The sequence below is a fragment of the Pleurodeles waltl genome, chromosome 4_2, assembly GCF_031143425.1.
Source record: "Pleurodeles waltl isolate 20211129_DDA chromosome 4_2, aPleWal1.hap1.20221129, whole genome shotgun sequence".
NCBI lineage: Eukaryota > Metazoa > Chordata > Amphibia > Caudata > Salamandridae > Pleurodeles > Pleurodeles waltl.
In genome coordinates, this window is record NC_090443.1 from 1,027,361,338 (window position 1) to 1,027,378,143 (window position 16,806).

The following is a 16,806-nucleotide window of genomic DNA, read 5'->3' on the forward strand; positions in this document are numbered from 1 at the left end:
TAATGACAACACAAATCTGCCGGTTTACTACAGGAAGGGTAACACATTCGCTTCAGAACTTTACAGAGATTTCACTTGAAGCCTCGGCCGCTACTCTCTCCTTCTCAGTTCCTGCATATGCAAGCAGAATTCGACCCGCAAATTCTACTCTCGACTTGTCAATGGTTCGTCCTAGTGCACTTTAGAACTTGCCAAATCTCCATCGTATGTTTCATACATACATTTCGACTCAAACTTGACTTGTCAACCACGCCCGATTGACCTATTAAACCACACAGATTACAACATAAACTCAGGTGTCTCCTACGCTTGTCAATATACTCCGGATTCTTAGACCGCGACGGGTCCGTACATAAACAACCAACCACGTGGATAATTTTGAGCACAAAGTGCCACACTCACATGAAGTACTCCGACTTCCCTACTCTCATACTGCGGAGTACTAAGACAACATTTACCTGTCCTAGATACACGCAGATTTCACAATCACCTGCAAAAGGCATAAGCTGAGCAAGCGCAAAAACCCTATACCACACACATTATGACGCCAAGAACATTCCCAACTCACTTAGGCAGGCTCCGAGATCCCGGGAAAGTCATGGTGAATTTAGAAACCCATCATACCTCCAATTTGCATTATCACAGAAAAATAATTTAAACAATGATTCTCCGTCCTAGGGCCCCAAAGGGCCAAAACCATCGCTCTGCTACCAGAACTGTTAACACGTCCTTTTATGTTAATTTATTATACATTAGGACTCATTTTAGGCCAATGAATCTTGTGACCCAGTTGAGAGACACGGTAGGACGAGATAACTGATCAATATGTCAATCAATATATCAATAATGTCATCAATATTTATCACAACAATCAAAATTGATGACGCAACCATGACCTTTCAGCCATTAATAACCACACCTTTAATAGAATTTTATGAATTTTATTCCCTATTAGTTACAATCTACGAGCAAAAGGGTTAATCTCAATACCAAGAAGCATAATAGCATAGTCACGATGTGGCAACTGTGATAGGATTTCATTAACGCGAAAATCACAAATATTAAGACATAACATGGCGTAAACATAGATCTAGATAGCAGAGTGCTGAAAACACGTCAATTCAACATAGCATAAAGTCAGTCGTTTGTTTGTTTGCGTCTGTTTAAGTGAACCCCTGTCCTAACCACTGATTAACATTAGCATGTTGGGCTTCATGCAAAACAATTTAGAACACCAATTTGGAAAACATCTGACTATGGTCTCTATCAAAATTAAGCAGTTGGTACCTAGAAAGGAAAAGCAAATAGACAAATTACAAATTGCATTGTCATAATTACCCTCCAAGGATTAGGTCAGCACACAGGATCCGTCTTCGTCTTCAGGACATCAGTCAAAACGCCATCAGTCTAAGCTCAACTAAAGGGCATAGGGGACACTTCCCTCATAAGGAGGAGAGGTGTAAAATGGGCAGTCTATGGGTGAGGATGGTTTTAATAAGTCTCAAAGTCACCAAACAGAGTGACAGTTTCTGGCTAAAATCAATAGCATTCCCTACCTAGTTCTAATGGCCCTTCTGTGACATGGGTTTTTATCCTTTTTCCGTAGTACATTCCCCCAAAATTCTATTGGGCATTTACTATACCCCATTATCTTTAACCTATCAAACTTAGCATTAGGTAGTCCCAATTGTCACCCCACATTTATTCACGTTTCTTTGATTGGTCTTCGTAATTGACGTCTTCGGAGGTGGCACGTCCGGTGTTACTTCACTCTTTGGCACGTCTTTTGGGTCAGCAGATCCATTGTCCATCGTTCTAAATGACCTTGTACATTACATTAATCTACATTTGTTTCAATTTGTACATAACTCTTAAACCAAGGCACCGAATATGCGCTTGGGAACGGAATCGACATAGATACATTCGTCTTCCAAGTTGAAGAAAAAGAACATTTGCAGGGTCATGGCCCTTTGCGAGTCAGAGCTGGGCAGATAAAACCCACAGCTCATGCTAACTTAAGGCCTATAAAGATTTTCTATATAAATGCAGTAACATAAATGTTAATATAAGCTTAATTAAACATAACATAAGCATTTTATTCATCATTATTAGTTTTCGAAAAAGGCCAGCGATGAGTCGATTTCCCAAAGGCAAGCGAGCCCGTGCGTCGTCCCTCCTCCAGTCGGGTCGGCGTGCGTCATTTCTTCTCTACCACAAGAGAGCGATGAGTCGCTCCCGGATGGGCACCTCTGGTCCAGGCAGGTTTGGCGTTGATTTTCCACATCCAGCAATGTTGCGTTGAAATCCGGTTGCACAGTGTCAAGAAACTGCACTGCGTGGCGGCTTGCGTCGTTAACAGCAGCCGCTGCGGGTGTTGCACGTTGTTTCTCCAGCAGTGTTCCATCGATCTCCCAGCCACGATGCAGGTGAAGTGTCGATTTTAGCTGACGTGGCCGGCGGCACGTCCTTTATAAGTCGCCGGCGGGTGGTGTGTCGAAAGTTTCCCCGCACTGCAGTCTTTGAGTGGATTTCTGTCCTATTCCACCAGCTTTACCTTTCAAGGGCCCAGAGACAGGTTAGGGCACCACTTGTCAGAGCAGGAGTCTCTCCAGAGATTCCAGGTGCTGGCAGAGAGAAGTCTTTGATGTCCCTGAGACTTCAACAACAGGAGGCTAGCTCATTTCAAGCCCTTGGAGATTCTTCACCAGTGGGAAGTCACACAAAAGTCAGTCTTTGTCTTCTCTCAAGCAGAAGCAGCTACTGAAGGCAAACCCAGCAAAGCAGAGTGACAGGCAAAGGGGCAGTACTCCTCTTTCAGCTCTCCAGCTCTTCTCCTTGGCAGAGGTTCCTCTTGGTTCCAGAAATATTCTGATTTTCAGGGGTTTTGGGACCACTTCTTATACCCCTTTCTGTTTTTGAAGTAGGCCTACTTCAAAGAGAAGTCTCTGTTTTTTACAAGATCCTGCCTTGCCCAGGCCAGGCCCCAGACACACACCAGAGGGTTGGAGACTGCATTGTGTGAGGTAAGGCACAGCCCTTTCAGGTGTAAGTGACCACTCCTCCGCTCCCCTCCAGCCCAGATGGCCTATCAGGATATGCAGGCTACACCCCAGGTCCCTTTGTATCACTGTCTAGAGGAGAGGTGCAAACATCCCAATTGTCAAACTGACCCAGACAGGGAATCCACAAGAAGGCAGAGTCACAGAATGGTATAAGCAAGAAAATGCCTACTTTCTAAAAGTAACATTTTCAAATATACAGTCTAAAAACAATCTTTACCAAAAGATGTATTTTTAAATTGTGAGTTCAGAGACCCTAAACTCCATATTTCTATCTGCTCCAAAGTGAATCTGTGCTTTAATGATATTTAAAGACAGCCCCATGTTAACCTATGAGAGAGATGGGCCTTGCAACACTGAAACCCGAATTTGGCGGTATTTCACTGTTAGGACATGTAAAACACACCAGTACACGTCCCACCTTTAACATACACTGCACCCTGCCCATGGGGCTACCTAGAGCCTACCTTGGGGGTGCCTTACATGTATAAAAAGGTAATGTTTAGACCTGGCAAGTAGGAACACTTGCCAATTCGAATTGGCAGTTTAAACTGCATTCACGGACACGTTTACAGGGCTGTTAATATGGGTGGCACAACCAGTGCTGCTGGACCAGTAGTAGGTTTGATTTAGAGGCCCTAGGCACCTCTAGTGCACTTTACTAGGGACTTATTAGTAAATCAAATATGCTAATCAGGGATAAGCCAACTTGCACATAGAATTTATACAGGGAACATTCACACTTTAGCACTAGTTAGCAGTGTTAAAGTGTCCAGAGCAACCAAAAGATCAAAAACAGAGTCCACCACACAGAAACAACCTGGGAAGCAGAGGCAACAAAGTTAGGGAATACCATGCCAAGGATGCCAAGTCTAACCAGTGCCCCCCCCCCCCCCCACAGCTGAAAGTGGGGAGCAACAACCCAACCTCGTGGTAGTTCTCATCACTAAGGCGGAAAATCTGGCCAGACCACCAGCATTGGCATGGTTGGTGCCAGGGCCGTGTTCAACCGTAAAGTCCATTCCCTGTAGGGAGATGGAACCACCTCAACAATTTGGGATTCTCACCCCTCATTTGCATTAACTATCTGAGGGGTCTGTGGTCTTTCTGAACCCGGAAGTGAGCCCCAAACAAGTAGGGTCTTAGCTTCTTCAGTGCCCAGACTACAAACCACAGAAAAAGCTTCACGCTTAATTGCACTCCACCTATGTTCCCTGGGAAGTAACTTCCTGCTAATGAAGGTTACAGGTTGATCAAGCTGTGAGAGTACTGCTCCTACACCATGCTCTGAGGCGTCTGTTAGCACAACAAATTCCTTGGAGTAGTCGGGTGCCTTCAGCACAGGTGCTATGCACATGGCAGCCTACAGGGCGTCAAAAGCTGTCTGGCAAGACACATTTCTTGGCTGCTTTTTGGAAGTTAACTCAGTCAAGGGAGCAACAATTGTGCCATACTCTTTGACAAACCTCCTGTAGTATCCAGTGAGACTTAAAAAGGCTCTCAACTCAGTCTGGGTCTTGGGGGATCCCAAGCAGAATGGTTTCAATCTTTGGCTGTAGGGGTGCCACCTGGCCACTCCCCACCTGGTGTCCCAAGTACACCACAGAACACTGCCTATTTGGTATTTGCTTGCCTTATACTGAGGCCTGCCTTCTGCAGGACCTCCAACACTTTGCAGAGGTGCTGCAAGTGTTCCTCCCAAGTGGAACTGAACACAGCAATTCCATCCAGGTAGGCGGCACTGAAATCATCCAGTCCAGCCAACACCTGGTTGACCAACCTCTAAAAGGTGGCAGGGACATTCTTCATCCCAAAGGGCATCACCCTAAACTGGTAGTACCTATCTGATGTGGAGAAGGCAGACCTCTCCTTAGCCCCCTCAGTTAGGGCAATCTGCCAATACCCAGAGGTAAGATCAAATGTACTTAGGTATTTGCAGCCCCCAACCGGCCGATGAGCTCATCAGCTCAGGGGATGGGGTGCGCGTCAGTCTTGGTGACTACATCGAGTCTCCAGTAATCCACACAGAACCAGAGTTCTGGAGTGGCACCAGGAGTACCAGCTTTTGGGACCAAGACCACAGGGCTGGCCCAAGAACTACTAGAAAACGCAATAATCCCAACGCGAACATCTTAGAAACTTCATCCTTAATGTTAGCCCTAACCTTGTCAGTCACTCTGTAAACTTTGTTTAACAGGAGGACTGTCCCCAGTGTCCACATCTTGTATACACAACTGTGTGACCCCTGGGATCAAGGAGAACAGGGAGGCAAACTGACCCAACACCTGGCGACAGTCCCTCTGCTGCTCTGGGATCAGGGAGGGGGAGAGGTTCACTCCCTCCACAGGCCCATCCTTCTCTCCAGCAGACAGGAGGCCAGGAAGAGGCTCAACCTCTTCCTCCACCCCTTCTAGGAGCTAGGAGCATGAACAATTCAGTCTGCTCAAAGTGTGGCTTAAGCCGGTTCACATGCAGGACCCGCAAGGGGTTCCTGGGAGTCCGCAAGTCCACCAGGTAGCTGACTTCACTCTTGCACTCCACCACCTCAAATGGCCCAGTCCACTTGTCCTGGAGTGCCCTAGGCTACACTGGCGCCATCACTCACACTTTCTGGCCAGGCTAAAACTCGACCAGAGTGGCATTCTGTTCATACCAGCGTTTTATGTCTTCCTGGCTTGCTTCTAGGTTCTCTTTTTCGAGACCCCAGAAGCAGGCAGTCTGGTTTCTCAGAGCCAGCATGTAAATGAATACATCCTGGAGGGGTGGGGGAGGAGTTTACTGGAGGCTTTCTCCAAGGCCTCCTTTACCAGACTCAAAGGTCCCCTCACAGGGTGGCCATACAAAAGCTCAAAAGGACTATATCCAAGCCCTTTTTGAGCCACCTCCCAGTAGGTGAACAGAAGGCATGGCAAGAGGACCTCCCCCTTAGGCCTCAAGGGCTCTGACAGGCCCATAATCATGCGCTTCAAGGTGCGGTTGAACCTCTCAACTAGACCATTGCTTTGGGGGTGGTAAGGAGTAGTGGACTTGTACTTTACCCCACATTCCCTCCACAGAGACATCATATAAGTTGATATGAAGTTGATACCCTTATCGGATACCACTTCCTTGGGGGAACCCCATGTGGGTAAAAACCCCAATCAATGCACATCCCACCACAGGGGCAGTGATTGATCTAAAAGGAATGGCTTCCAGGTACCGGGTGACATGGTCCACCAAGACCAGGATAAACCTGTTGCCCATGGCTGTCCTGGGATCCAGAGGACCCACAATGTCAATACCAACCCTTTCAAAGGGGGTACTAACCACAGGAAAAGGTTAGAGAGGAGCCTTGCATTTCCTCCCACTCTTGCCACTTGCCTGACAAGTTGGGCAAGACCTACAAAGAGCAGCTAAGTGCCGGTGCATTTGGGGCCAGTAGAAGTGGGTGACAAGCCACTCAAAGGTTTTGTCCTGCCACAAATCACCAGTTAAAGGCACATCATGAGCCAGACCCAGTCCGAAGGATCTGAAGCACTGGGGTGCCACCAGCACACGGGCTGACCCAGGGTCGGGAACCTAAGGCTCACTATATAGTAGGCCATCCTCACTGTAAATCAAAGGTGATCCAGGCTCCTTGCCAGATGCCTGGTCTGCAGCCTGCTGCTGCAAACCCTCCAGAGTAGGGCATACTTTCTGTGCCTCACTGAATGCCTCCCTGGTGGGCCCCCTCCCTGCTGCCACTGTGACAGCTCAGGGACCTCTCTCAGTTCAGCCACCTGTTCCCCTGTAGGCTCCATGCACAAGATTCCCAGGATCAGTCAGCTTGCTATCAATCAGGTGCTGGCGCAGCTCTAGAAAACAAAGCCTATACAAATGCTCCCAAGCAATCAAATTGTACAGCCCCTCAAAGGTTGTCACCTTACTGCCCTTCAGCCAACCATCCAGTGACCTGCAAAAAGAATCAGCACACTCCAACCATGTTTGAGATTCCCTCTTCTTCTAGGACCTAAACCTGTTCTTATACTGCTCAGGGGTGAGACCATACCTTATGAGTAGGGCATCCCTCCTGATAAGAGTAAGTGAGTCCCTGAGGATCCCATAAGGATGTCAGAGTATCCCTCCCCTCTACCTCAAAGTGCTTCTACAGACCGGCCCCAATGAGCTTCAGGGACCAGATTCATATGGAGAGCAGACTCATACCCCTTGAACCACAAGAATATGCCATTCTTCCTTTTGTAATCCTTCCCAATGTCCTTAGTAATGTGCACCCTCCTCTCAGGCTGCACTGTGATACTGCTGCCACCATCCCTACTGGACTGGATCCTCTGATCTAGCTCCCTCAAGATGAGCTCATGAGCCAGCAGTATCTTCTTTTCCTCTATGGCCATTCTCCTTTCTTCCATCTCCCTTTGCATCCTAAACTTTTCAAACTCCAGCTGGTGAGCCATCTCAGCCTGTCTGTCCTGTAACTCGTCAGGGGTCAGACCCTTGGATGACACATTGCTACCTGCCCTGGAGACCGTCTCTCTGGACATAATAGGCCCACCCACTACACCATTGTGAAAACTCTGCATCTCCTCCTCCTCCTCATCTTCTATGTGCCCCTCAGCTTCCTTGGCTTTCACCCAGGCCCTCAGTGCCTTCTACATCTCCTCCTTCCTGGTGGAGCCCTTAATGGGACAAGCAAGGTTTTTGCAGAACTGCCTCAACTGAGCAACTGTATAGCTCTCCAGTCTCCCTAAGTCAAAGGCATCTCCAGATTGAGACATGGTGAAGAATCATCAAGAAGTGCAAATTACCAAGGCAGAAAAAGGAGCTCCCAAATGAAGTTCAAAAGTCAATCAAGGGATCAGCAAAAAATATGGAAGTAGAACAAAAAAGAGCCCAAAAGGAGAAAAAGCAAAATCACACAGACAAGTAGTATGTGCTCACGTAATGGTCTGCACTGAAAACAGTAGTGTACACTTAATCACTGTATGTCAAGTACAAATACAAGTCCAATCCCAACTGCTGATCACCAATGTTAGAAATGGGATCTTTGGTTGGCAGTCAGATTACCCCCTTGCATCGTTTCTTCTCTCCAGCAAGAGAGCGATGCGTCAATCCCGGACGAGCACCTCGAGTTCAGGCAGGCTTTGCTTTGATTTTCCGTGTCCAGCGATGTTGCGTTGAAATCCGGTTGCACGGTGTGAAGAAACCGATCTGCGTGTGGGCTTGCGTCATTAACAGCAGCTGCTGCGGGTGTTACGCGTTGCTTCTCCAGCCGCGTTGATCTCCCAGCTGTGATGCAGGTAGAGTTTCAATTTTAGCCACAAGGCCGGCAGCGCATCGTTTATCAGCCTAGGGGCAGGTGGTGTTTCGAAAGTTTCCCCACACGGAGATCTTTGTGTGGATTTCTGTCCTTTTCTACCAGCTTCACCTTTCAAGGGCCCAGAGACAGGTTAGGGCACCACTTGGCAAGCAGGACTCTCATCAGAAAGACCAGGTGCTGGCAGAGAGAAGTCTTTGATGTCCCTGAGACTTAACAATAGGAGGCAAGCTTGGTTCAAGCCCTTGGAGATTCTTTACCAGTGGGAAGACAAAAGTCAGTCTTTGTCTTCTCTCAGGCAGAAGCAGCTACTGCAGGCCAACCCAGTAAAGCACAGTCACAGGCAAAGGGGCAGTACTCCTCCTCCAGGTCTCCTGCTCTTCTCCTTGGCAGAGGTACCTTTTGGTTCCAGAAGTAATCTGATTATAAGGGGTTTTGAGACCACTTCTTATACCTCTTTCTGCCTTTGAAGCAGGCCTACTTCAAAGAGAAGTCTCTGTTGTTTACAAGATTGCCCAGGCCAGGCCCCACACACACACCAGGGGGTTGGAGACTGCATTGTGGTAGGGCAGGCACAGCCCTTTCAAGTGTATGGGACCACTTCTCCCCTCCCTCCTAGCACAGATGGCTCATCAGGATCCGCAGGCTACACCTCAGCTCCCTTTGTGCCACCCTCTAGAGGAGGGGTGCAAACAGCCCAACTGTCAAACTGACCCAGACAGGGAATCCACAAAAAGGCAGAGTCACAGAATGGTTTAAACAAGAAAATGTCTACTTTGTAAAAGTGGCATTTTCAAACACACAATCTAAAAACAACCTTTACCAAAAGATGTATTTTTTAATTGTGAGTTCAGAGACCCTAAGCTCCACATTTCTATCTGCTCCCAAAGGGAATCTGTGCTTTAATGATATTTAAAGGAAGGCCCATGTTAACCTATGAGAGAGCTAGGCCTCGCAACAGTGAAAAACGAATTTGGCAATATTTCACGGTCAGGACATGTAAAACGCATCAGTACATGTCCCACCTTTAACATACACTGCACCCTGCCCATGGGGCAACCTAGGGCCTACCTTTTGGGGTGCCTTACATGTATGAAAAGGGAAGGTTTAGGCCTGGCAAGTGGGTACACATGCCAAGTCGAATTGGCAGTGCAAGACTGCACACATAGACACTGCCGTGGCAGGTCTGAGACATGTTTACAGGGCAACTAAGGTGGGTGGCACAACCAGTGCTGCAGGCCCACTAGTAGCATTTGATTTACAGGCCCCGGGCACCTCTAGTGCACGTTACTAGGGACTTACTAGTAAATCAAATATGCCAATCAGAGATAAGCCAACTTACACATAGCATTACACAAGGAACATTCACCCTTTAGCACTGGTCAGCAGTGGTAAAGTGTCCAGAGCAACCAAAAGAGCAAAAACAAGCGGCAAAATCATAAAACTAATTGAATAAAAATGAGGAGTGGTGAGCATGCTGGACATAGCATGGAGCCTGTGAGTGGAAGGCTGGTGCTGAACCAGGTGCTTGGGTGCAGGTAGAGTCCTTCAGTGGGCATAGAAATGGAGGTTAGACTGGGGCCCCTAAGGCCTGTGTCCCACCAGGGCACAAATGCATATCTAGCCGTTCAGAGACACTGGCCTACAAACCTTCCACAACAGTGGTCCTTAACCTTTTGACTCCTGTGGACCCCCACTTTATAATTACTGGAAGCCGGGGACCCCCCAATGAATCATTATTTGAATCCGGGGACACCCCACTGAGTCATTACAGGAAGCCGGGGACCCAGGCCTAAACACTGTCGATTATTTGAACCGCAAAACAATACACAAAATAATATAGAAACAAGCATTTGTCAAACATACACAAATGAGAACACATTTTATTTAATTTGAAAGAAATATAAATAAAAAATGTAATTATAAAAGGAAGGTTGGAGCTTTTCTAAATTCAATTGAAGCCACACATCGTCCATACTATATTCTGTGTGACGCACCCGCACTGCTCCCACGAATCAATCTGAAGATACTAATTTTATTTTTAGTCTCCAATTTCAAATTCCTCAACATTTAAAAATGTTTTAAAATTTTCAATTGTACATTTAGCCACTTTATGTATATACACTTTATTAATCTGTTCATATTATTTCATTTTCTAAGCAGTGGTGAACCCCCTGAAGAGGCTTTGCGGGTCCCCAGGACCACAGGTTAGGAGACACTGTTCTACCACGTCTAATAATGCACCTTTTCTCTCCTGTTCCCTGGCTGCAGTTCCTGTCGGAGGGCTACGTGGCACACCTGGCGCAGCTGGAGAGCACGAGCCAGGCCCATTCACCGAAAGGGAATCACCCACCGCGGGCTGGACTGTCCAAGGGTGCCTACGGCTGCCCGGGGCCGGTGAACTTCCTGCGGAAACAGAGCCACCTCCTGCGCTCCCGCCACACCGCTGGTGAGCGGGGGACATCTGAGCGTGAGGGCGGAGCCAGCGGTCCCCCAGGGCTGGTGAGGGGCAAGCCGCGGAGCGTCAGCCTCAAACTGGAGAGTGAAGGGTGAAGGTCACGTAAACGCCGGAGAGAGGTGCCAAGGCAGAGCTGGGGGACGCCTTCTTTCGAAGACCATGGGGACCCTCCCTGCAGCCAGCATGTGCCAAGGCAAGAACACTCACCTTCCTATTTATTTCAATCTGGAAAATATTATTCTGGACCTGTGAAGAGCTCTGTGAACGCACCTCATTCCTGCTGTGTACCATCCTTGCTATTCCAGAACTAGGACCCTGGCCTGGCTTTGCTGATGCACTTCACTCCTTACCTGCAGGACCCCCTGTTATACCAGTATTGGGAACATCCAACTCTTCTAAAGCACTGCAGCGGCCCACACAGAGCTCCGCTAATGATCCCCATCCCCACCGGGCAGGGCTCCCGGTGCCACCAGGACTCAAGCCGCTCCCAACACCTTCCCAAGTTCTTTTTTGAGGGCTATCACAACGCAAAATAAAATGCCCAATCCACTTGGATAGGAAATGGCTCCCTCCACATGATAAATGTACTCTGCACTTTTCATTCCGGGGTCTTTCTGGGCCATTTGACAACCTGGTGGTCTTTGAACCCCGCAACTCAACGCCACTCGAACTGTGAACTAAATGTGAGCGATGGAACAGAAGAGCCCTATCGCAAAGTAAAACAAAAGCACTTTATTGCAAACTTAACAAAAAAACATAAAATACTTGTAAATAAGAATAACTTTTAAAAAGACCCCCTGGAAAGAAAAACGCTTCAAAGAAGCAGAACCGTTGACATTCCGAGACTTGCAAAGACTCCCGGTTTCGTGTTTCAGTTTGCTTACGTGCCTCTGGCCTCAGAGTAGCAGGGGCGGGGGCAGCGTGGCCTGTGCACTACTTCCGCTGGTGATGTCGTCTTCCGCCTTCCTGGGCACCCTTAATGTGAAACCATTGTACCGAACATGTTGTGAGGCAGATAAAAGGCTGTTGACAGCATGTCAGTGTCTAGCTGTAAGGTCGCATGCAGGGACATCTGGGGTAGACCCCATAAACCCTTGTAGATGTCCCAAGCAGGTGAGGTGACCTTACATGTGATGTCCTTGCCAAGGATTGGGGGTCACTGGTAAGAAAAGGCCCTAGAAAGACAAACTGTAATGTTATTTTAAAAATCATTGTACAAACATCCGGACCCTTCAAGTGTTATAAAATAATGCTATGAAACGCCAATCATTGTCCCATCACCCTACGCCGCTAATGAACAAGTAACTTGATCGTATTTTTAAATTACTCTAGCATTAGACTGAATACGTTGTTTTTATCCTTACTCTCAGATGGGTGCAGGTCTGTCTTCATCTTTGGAGGTACAAAGGCTTCGCTGCCGGAAGTGACGTAACATCTCCATAAAATAACAGCCTCAAAGCTCATGATTTCAGCTCCATCAAATGTCTCTGTTCAACTCCTAAAATAATAATTTAAAAAAACATAGATCTGTGATGGGAAGGCGAAGCAAGAATTTAGGCAATCCGTTAGATAAAGTGTTACTGACGGTGAGTAACTTTATTTCTGACTCATGAACTTCTTTCCTTTAGGAGTCACACCGATAGGTGCAAATGTTCAGAAAAAATCCCCACGGTGACGTCATCTGTCTCAAGAAGAGAACCGAAGGGGCATGCGCAAAGCAAGCTTCACTTCTGGAGCCAAAGCCCAGCAGATGACTCTTTGTGAAGTATCACCTGAAGCCCAGGTGGCTGCCTGGCAGACAATATCTTTGGGTGGTATGGTTCTTAGAATGGCTGCCCTCTGCTTGGTGAGCTATCTGTGGCTCCCTTGGAAGGACAATCTTGGCAGTCTCATAACTTAATAGTAAGCACGATCCGTTGTGACATTATTAGCCTGGGTCCTGGTTTCTTCTTCTTGGCTGGGTCACATGTATTGTGGGACCACAAAAAAATAGTAAAAGTCCTTTTGGGGTTCAGACTAGAAAGCCCCCCCCCCTCAGTGTTAGCACACAAGATCATGCTGCCTACCATCTCCCTCCTCGTGCTTCTAAGTGAAACTATTAAATCACTTTCACTAAAGAAGGGTTGTCTTTGAGGTCTGCCTAATTGTAAAGGAAATTAGTGAGAGGAGGCCTGGACAATATGGCAAAACTTCGCCTGCATACGATCACTGTATAAAGTTGGGTTTCAATGCAAGTAACCGCATTCACGAACAAATACAACTCAAATTTCAACTCACACCAGAGGCTAAAGAAAAGGGCTTTGTTTCTTGGGGAGAGGGGAATGAGGGAGGTTCATGGACCCCTTCAGGAGCACCTGGGCAAGCTTGAAAAAGGGTCAGGTGTAGTAGTTCTCTCGACTGCTTGGACAGAACCCACATTAGCTTCTCCAGCGCTAAGGAGTCTACGACCTAGAAGAAAACCTCTTCCGTATGGTGGGAGCACCTGACCTTTGTTAAAGGGTGTCCCGCAGCACAACGCCACATTGACTGTGTAGCCCAACAAAGAGCCATGCTCGTCTCAGGCTCTGCTTCGGAGGGCAGAAGGTGCTTCTGTTCAGATGGAACCCTTGTCTCGCTGCTGCGGTAATGTCCTTCCCACAAGGGACTTCAGACAGTTGTTTGAGGAGTTCTGTGTATCCAACCAGGTGCAGTTTTATTTTTTGTCTTCCGCCAATTGTGATTTTACCATCAGTTTGTGTGACGCAACGGAGATGCGATCCACCACATCATATCTATGAGGCCACGCAAAGCCACTTTGTGTGGCTTTTCATTGACTCGTAGATGTGGTGTAAGGCAATACAGCGCAAGTCATTGCGTTGCCCTACACTGCATCAGGGAGGTGTTCCATGGATGCTGTGGTGGGTGTTTCCATGCAACACCCATGGGTTTTGACGCATTCCCAGATTTACAAGGATCTGTAAACCTGGGAATTAGTCAAAACTATATGCTTCTCCATGGCGCAACAAGGAGAAATATCTTTATAGCTCTTCGTTGTTACCTTCTTCCATTCTGCAGCACACAAGGAAATTTTGCGCAGGAAGGTGCACCTTCGTGCATAAAAACAATCCTGCCAACAATGCAGACACCCTTTCACCATGGTGCAAGGGTGCCGGCATTGGCGCTAGGCAGCCAAAACGGCGCCAGCACAATGGGAAAGGGCAGGAATGTGCCGTATTGCATAGATATGTTGCATTCCTGCCGTTAACGCAGGGCAGCACAGCAAGATGATCTGCTGTGCTGCCCTGTGCCACAAAGTTGTAAATCTGCCCCTTAAAAGGGAAGAAGACCTGTTACAAAAAAAGATCCGCCTCTAAGCGTCTCGCAGTATGCAGGGATAGGGTCACCGCTTCCTGATAATGCAGCCAACCTGGTCAAGCCTTCTCAGTGAGAGGTGTCCATCCCTGCAGAAAGTCACTCACGATTGCTGGCTGCGAGCCACAGGGTAACAAATCTACTACAGAGATGGAGAGATCGCACATACCCTCTTTGGAACATGCATTACTGTGCTGCAGCCCACCAAGGCAAGCAGCAAGTGGCTCTGCACAGAGGTGTGAAAAGTGGTCAGTGCCAAGCATATGCCTTTAAAATCCAAGAATCTGATGGGTGTTAACTGCTCTCCTGGTATCTCCGAAATCTGCCCATAGAATTCTTCCAGCTGTGTACCTCAACCAATTAACGGAACATCTTCACTGCCTTGACTTGGGGCCAGGATGACCTGAAAGGCTCCCCTAACTAAACCACAGATAGCCTGCAGATGACCACCATAGAATGTCTGAGCACATGCTCTGACAGACTGGCACAAAGTTGCATAGGACTTTCGTGCCCGCTTCTGTTCAGAGCTAATGCACCACAAGAGGTCTCGCCCGAAGCCTGGCTGGAAGAACCAGAAACGTCCACAATGCCATGAATCCCAGCGATGGAGCGACAGAACTCTTTTCGCACATGCCCAGGATCGCCCCCAATGAACTGTAGGATGCTGTTGTAGCGTGGGAACTGATTTGTCATATTTCAGAGGGGAACCTGGCCGTGGAGAATATTAACTGCCAGCTTCAGCACATCAGCTGTGTTGGCACAACCATATTTATAAGGCAGTCATTGATGTGGGGAAAGTTAGAGGTCTCAATGGAACAGGTGTGCTGCTGCTGCTGCTACAGGGATCTTCTGGGGGGGAAAACCCCTTGGTGTTGACGTAAGAAAGAAGGAAAGCTGAAAAATTGGAAATGTTCTCCTCCCACTTCGAAGTATTAGTTGTAATGCCAAAGAGGATCTTGAAGGTAGGTGTCTAGGAGGGCCTGAGACCAACTTGTCTTGAAATGTAAGAAAACTAAAATAATGTATCTACCCGTTGAGTTAAAGCTAAATTAGTTGTTGCAAAGTAACATAAATCCTCTCAAATTTGTCAAAGTTCTCCGTCTTTCTACAACCCATGATGGAGCATTTTGACAGGAATTTGAGAGGATTAACCTCACTTACTTCGAAATGTACAAGTCATTGTATGATTTAACCAGTATCCCACGATCCTTGAAAAAGCCCCAGACAGCAAGTAGGGGAGCAAAACACGAGTAAGCAGTTTGTGATACACCAACAATGTAAAATATATAATGGAATGGGACTTTCCAGGAAAAAAAAAGCATACAATGAAATGTATGAATTCCAAGGATAAATGGAAGAATTAAAACTTATCAAGATAAAAACAAATGTGTTTATCTTTACCTCAACGGTTGACACACTACTTTTGTTTCCTTACTTGACTGGAAAGAGGTATAGCAGGTCTAAAAGAGTGGACTACCCTCCATCAATATTTGGGTATTTCTCAGCAGGACACGAGTGTTGGACCTTTATGCAATCTTTAATCGTTTATAAATGTACTTGTTTACATTTTTCCAAAAACCTTTCTTTAGTCCCAGAAAATACCTGGTGTAGCATCCTCCGCAGTGCTCCTTTAGAAGCACAAATTCTATGGGTCTGTGTGAACCACACCCTCCACTTCTGATCTCACTGGCATGATGGTTGGGATGGTGGTGGCCTCCTGATCGGTGTGAGCTATTGCCCAAATGTGTTTATTTGCAAGACCCACAGATCTGAGATGATCCTACGCCATTCCTTCAGAAAAGGCAGTCCCACCACCACAGTCCTGTAATGGTAAGTTACCAGACTGAAGTGGTTGCGGTGCCATGACGAAGTCTCGCTGCCTAATCTGGAATTACTTAGTCTTGTTTGAACATCACCTGGAAAGACGGTGAGGGGTCAACATGGCCACCACCTTTGTTCACATTTGAAGACACTGTGCCAAGTCCTCACAAAGGCCGGGCCCTCTTTATGAAGCCAATATCTTGCTTTGAGCAGTGATGTCAGTGTTCTACTGGATCCAGTCTAATGCCTTGGAATAGCCGAGAAGATGAAGAATGCTTGGGAAGAGCTATCCATCAGAACATATTTACAAAGATTTGGCAGGAATATATCATATTTATGAGATATGGCGCATTCCTGTCCTTTCAGCCAGCACCAGCCACAATTTGGAGCCTAGCTCTAACGCACGCACCCTTGCACCATGGTGCAAGGGTGCCTGTGTTGTTGGCAGGATTGTTTTTGAGCAGGAAGGATCGCCTTCCTGCACGAAAACAATCCATAAAAGCTTTTTCCTCTTTTTTTGCTGCACACATAGAAAGAGAAAAAAACAAGGAGACACAAATATATTTCTCCTTGTTATGCCTCCCATGGGAGGTGAATGGTTTTGACACATTCCTTACAGATCCTTGTAAATCTGGGAATGCGTCAAAACAGAGTGTGGTGTAGGAAAACCCTCTGCGTTGCCCATGGAACACCCACCTTACGCAGTGACTTGCGCTGCGTTGCCTTACACCATATCTACGAGGCCATGAAAAGGCAAGCAAAGTGGCTTTATAGATATAAGCCTGTACTCTGCACTACTGGTGCGTCAAAATTATGCACCAGCGGCA

At 47.2% G+C, this 16,806-nt stretch overlaps 1 protein-coding gene across 4 annotated transcripts in view; it reads left to right on the forward strand.

Annotated features, from left to right (window-relative positions):
* PITPNM1 (phosphatidylinositol transfer protein membrane associated 1) overlaps window positions 1–12,170 on the forward strand; it is a 317,763-nt gene extending 305,593 nt beyond the window's left edge. For all 4 annotated transcript variants that reach the window (XM_069232915.1, XM_069232914.1, XM_069232917.1 and 1 more), the window contains exon 24: window positions 10,621–12,170. In XM_069232915.1, coding sequence (XP_069089016.1) covers window positions 10,621–10,902 — 282 coding nt within the window. In that variant the 3' untranslated portion in view covers window positions 10,903–12,170. The remainder of the gene's footprint in view (window positions 1–10,620) is intronic.
* The last annotated feature ends 4,636 nt before the right edge of the window (window positions 12,171–16,806 follow it).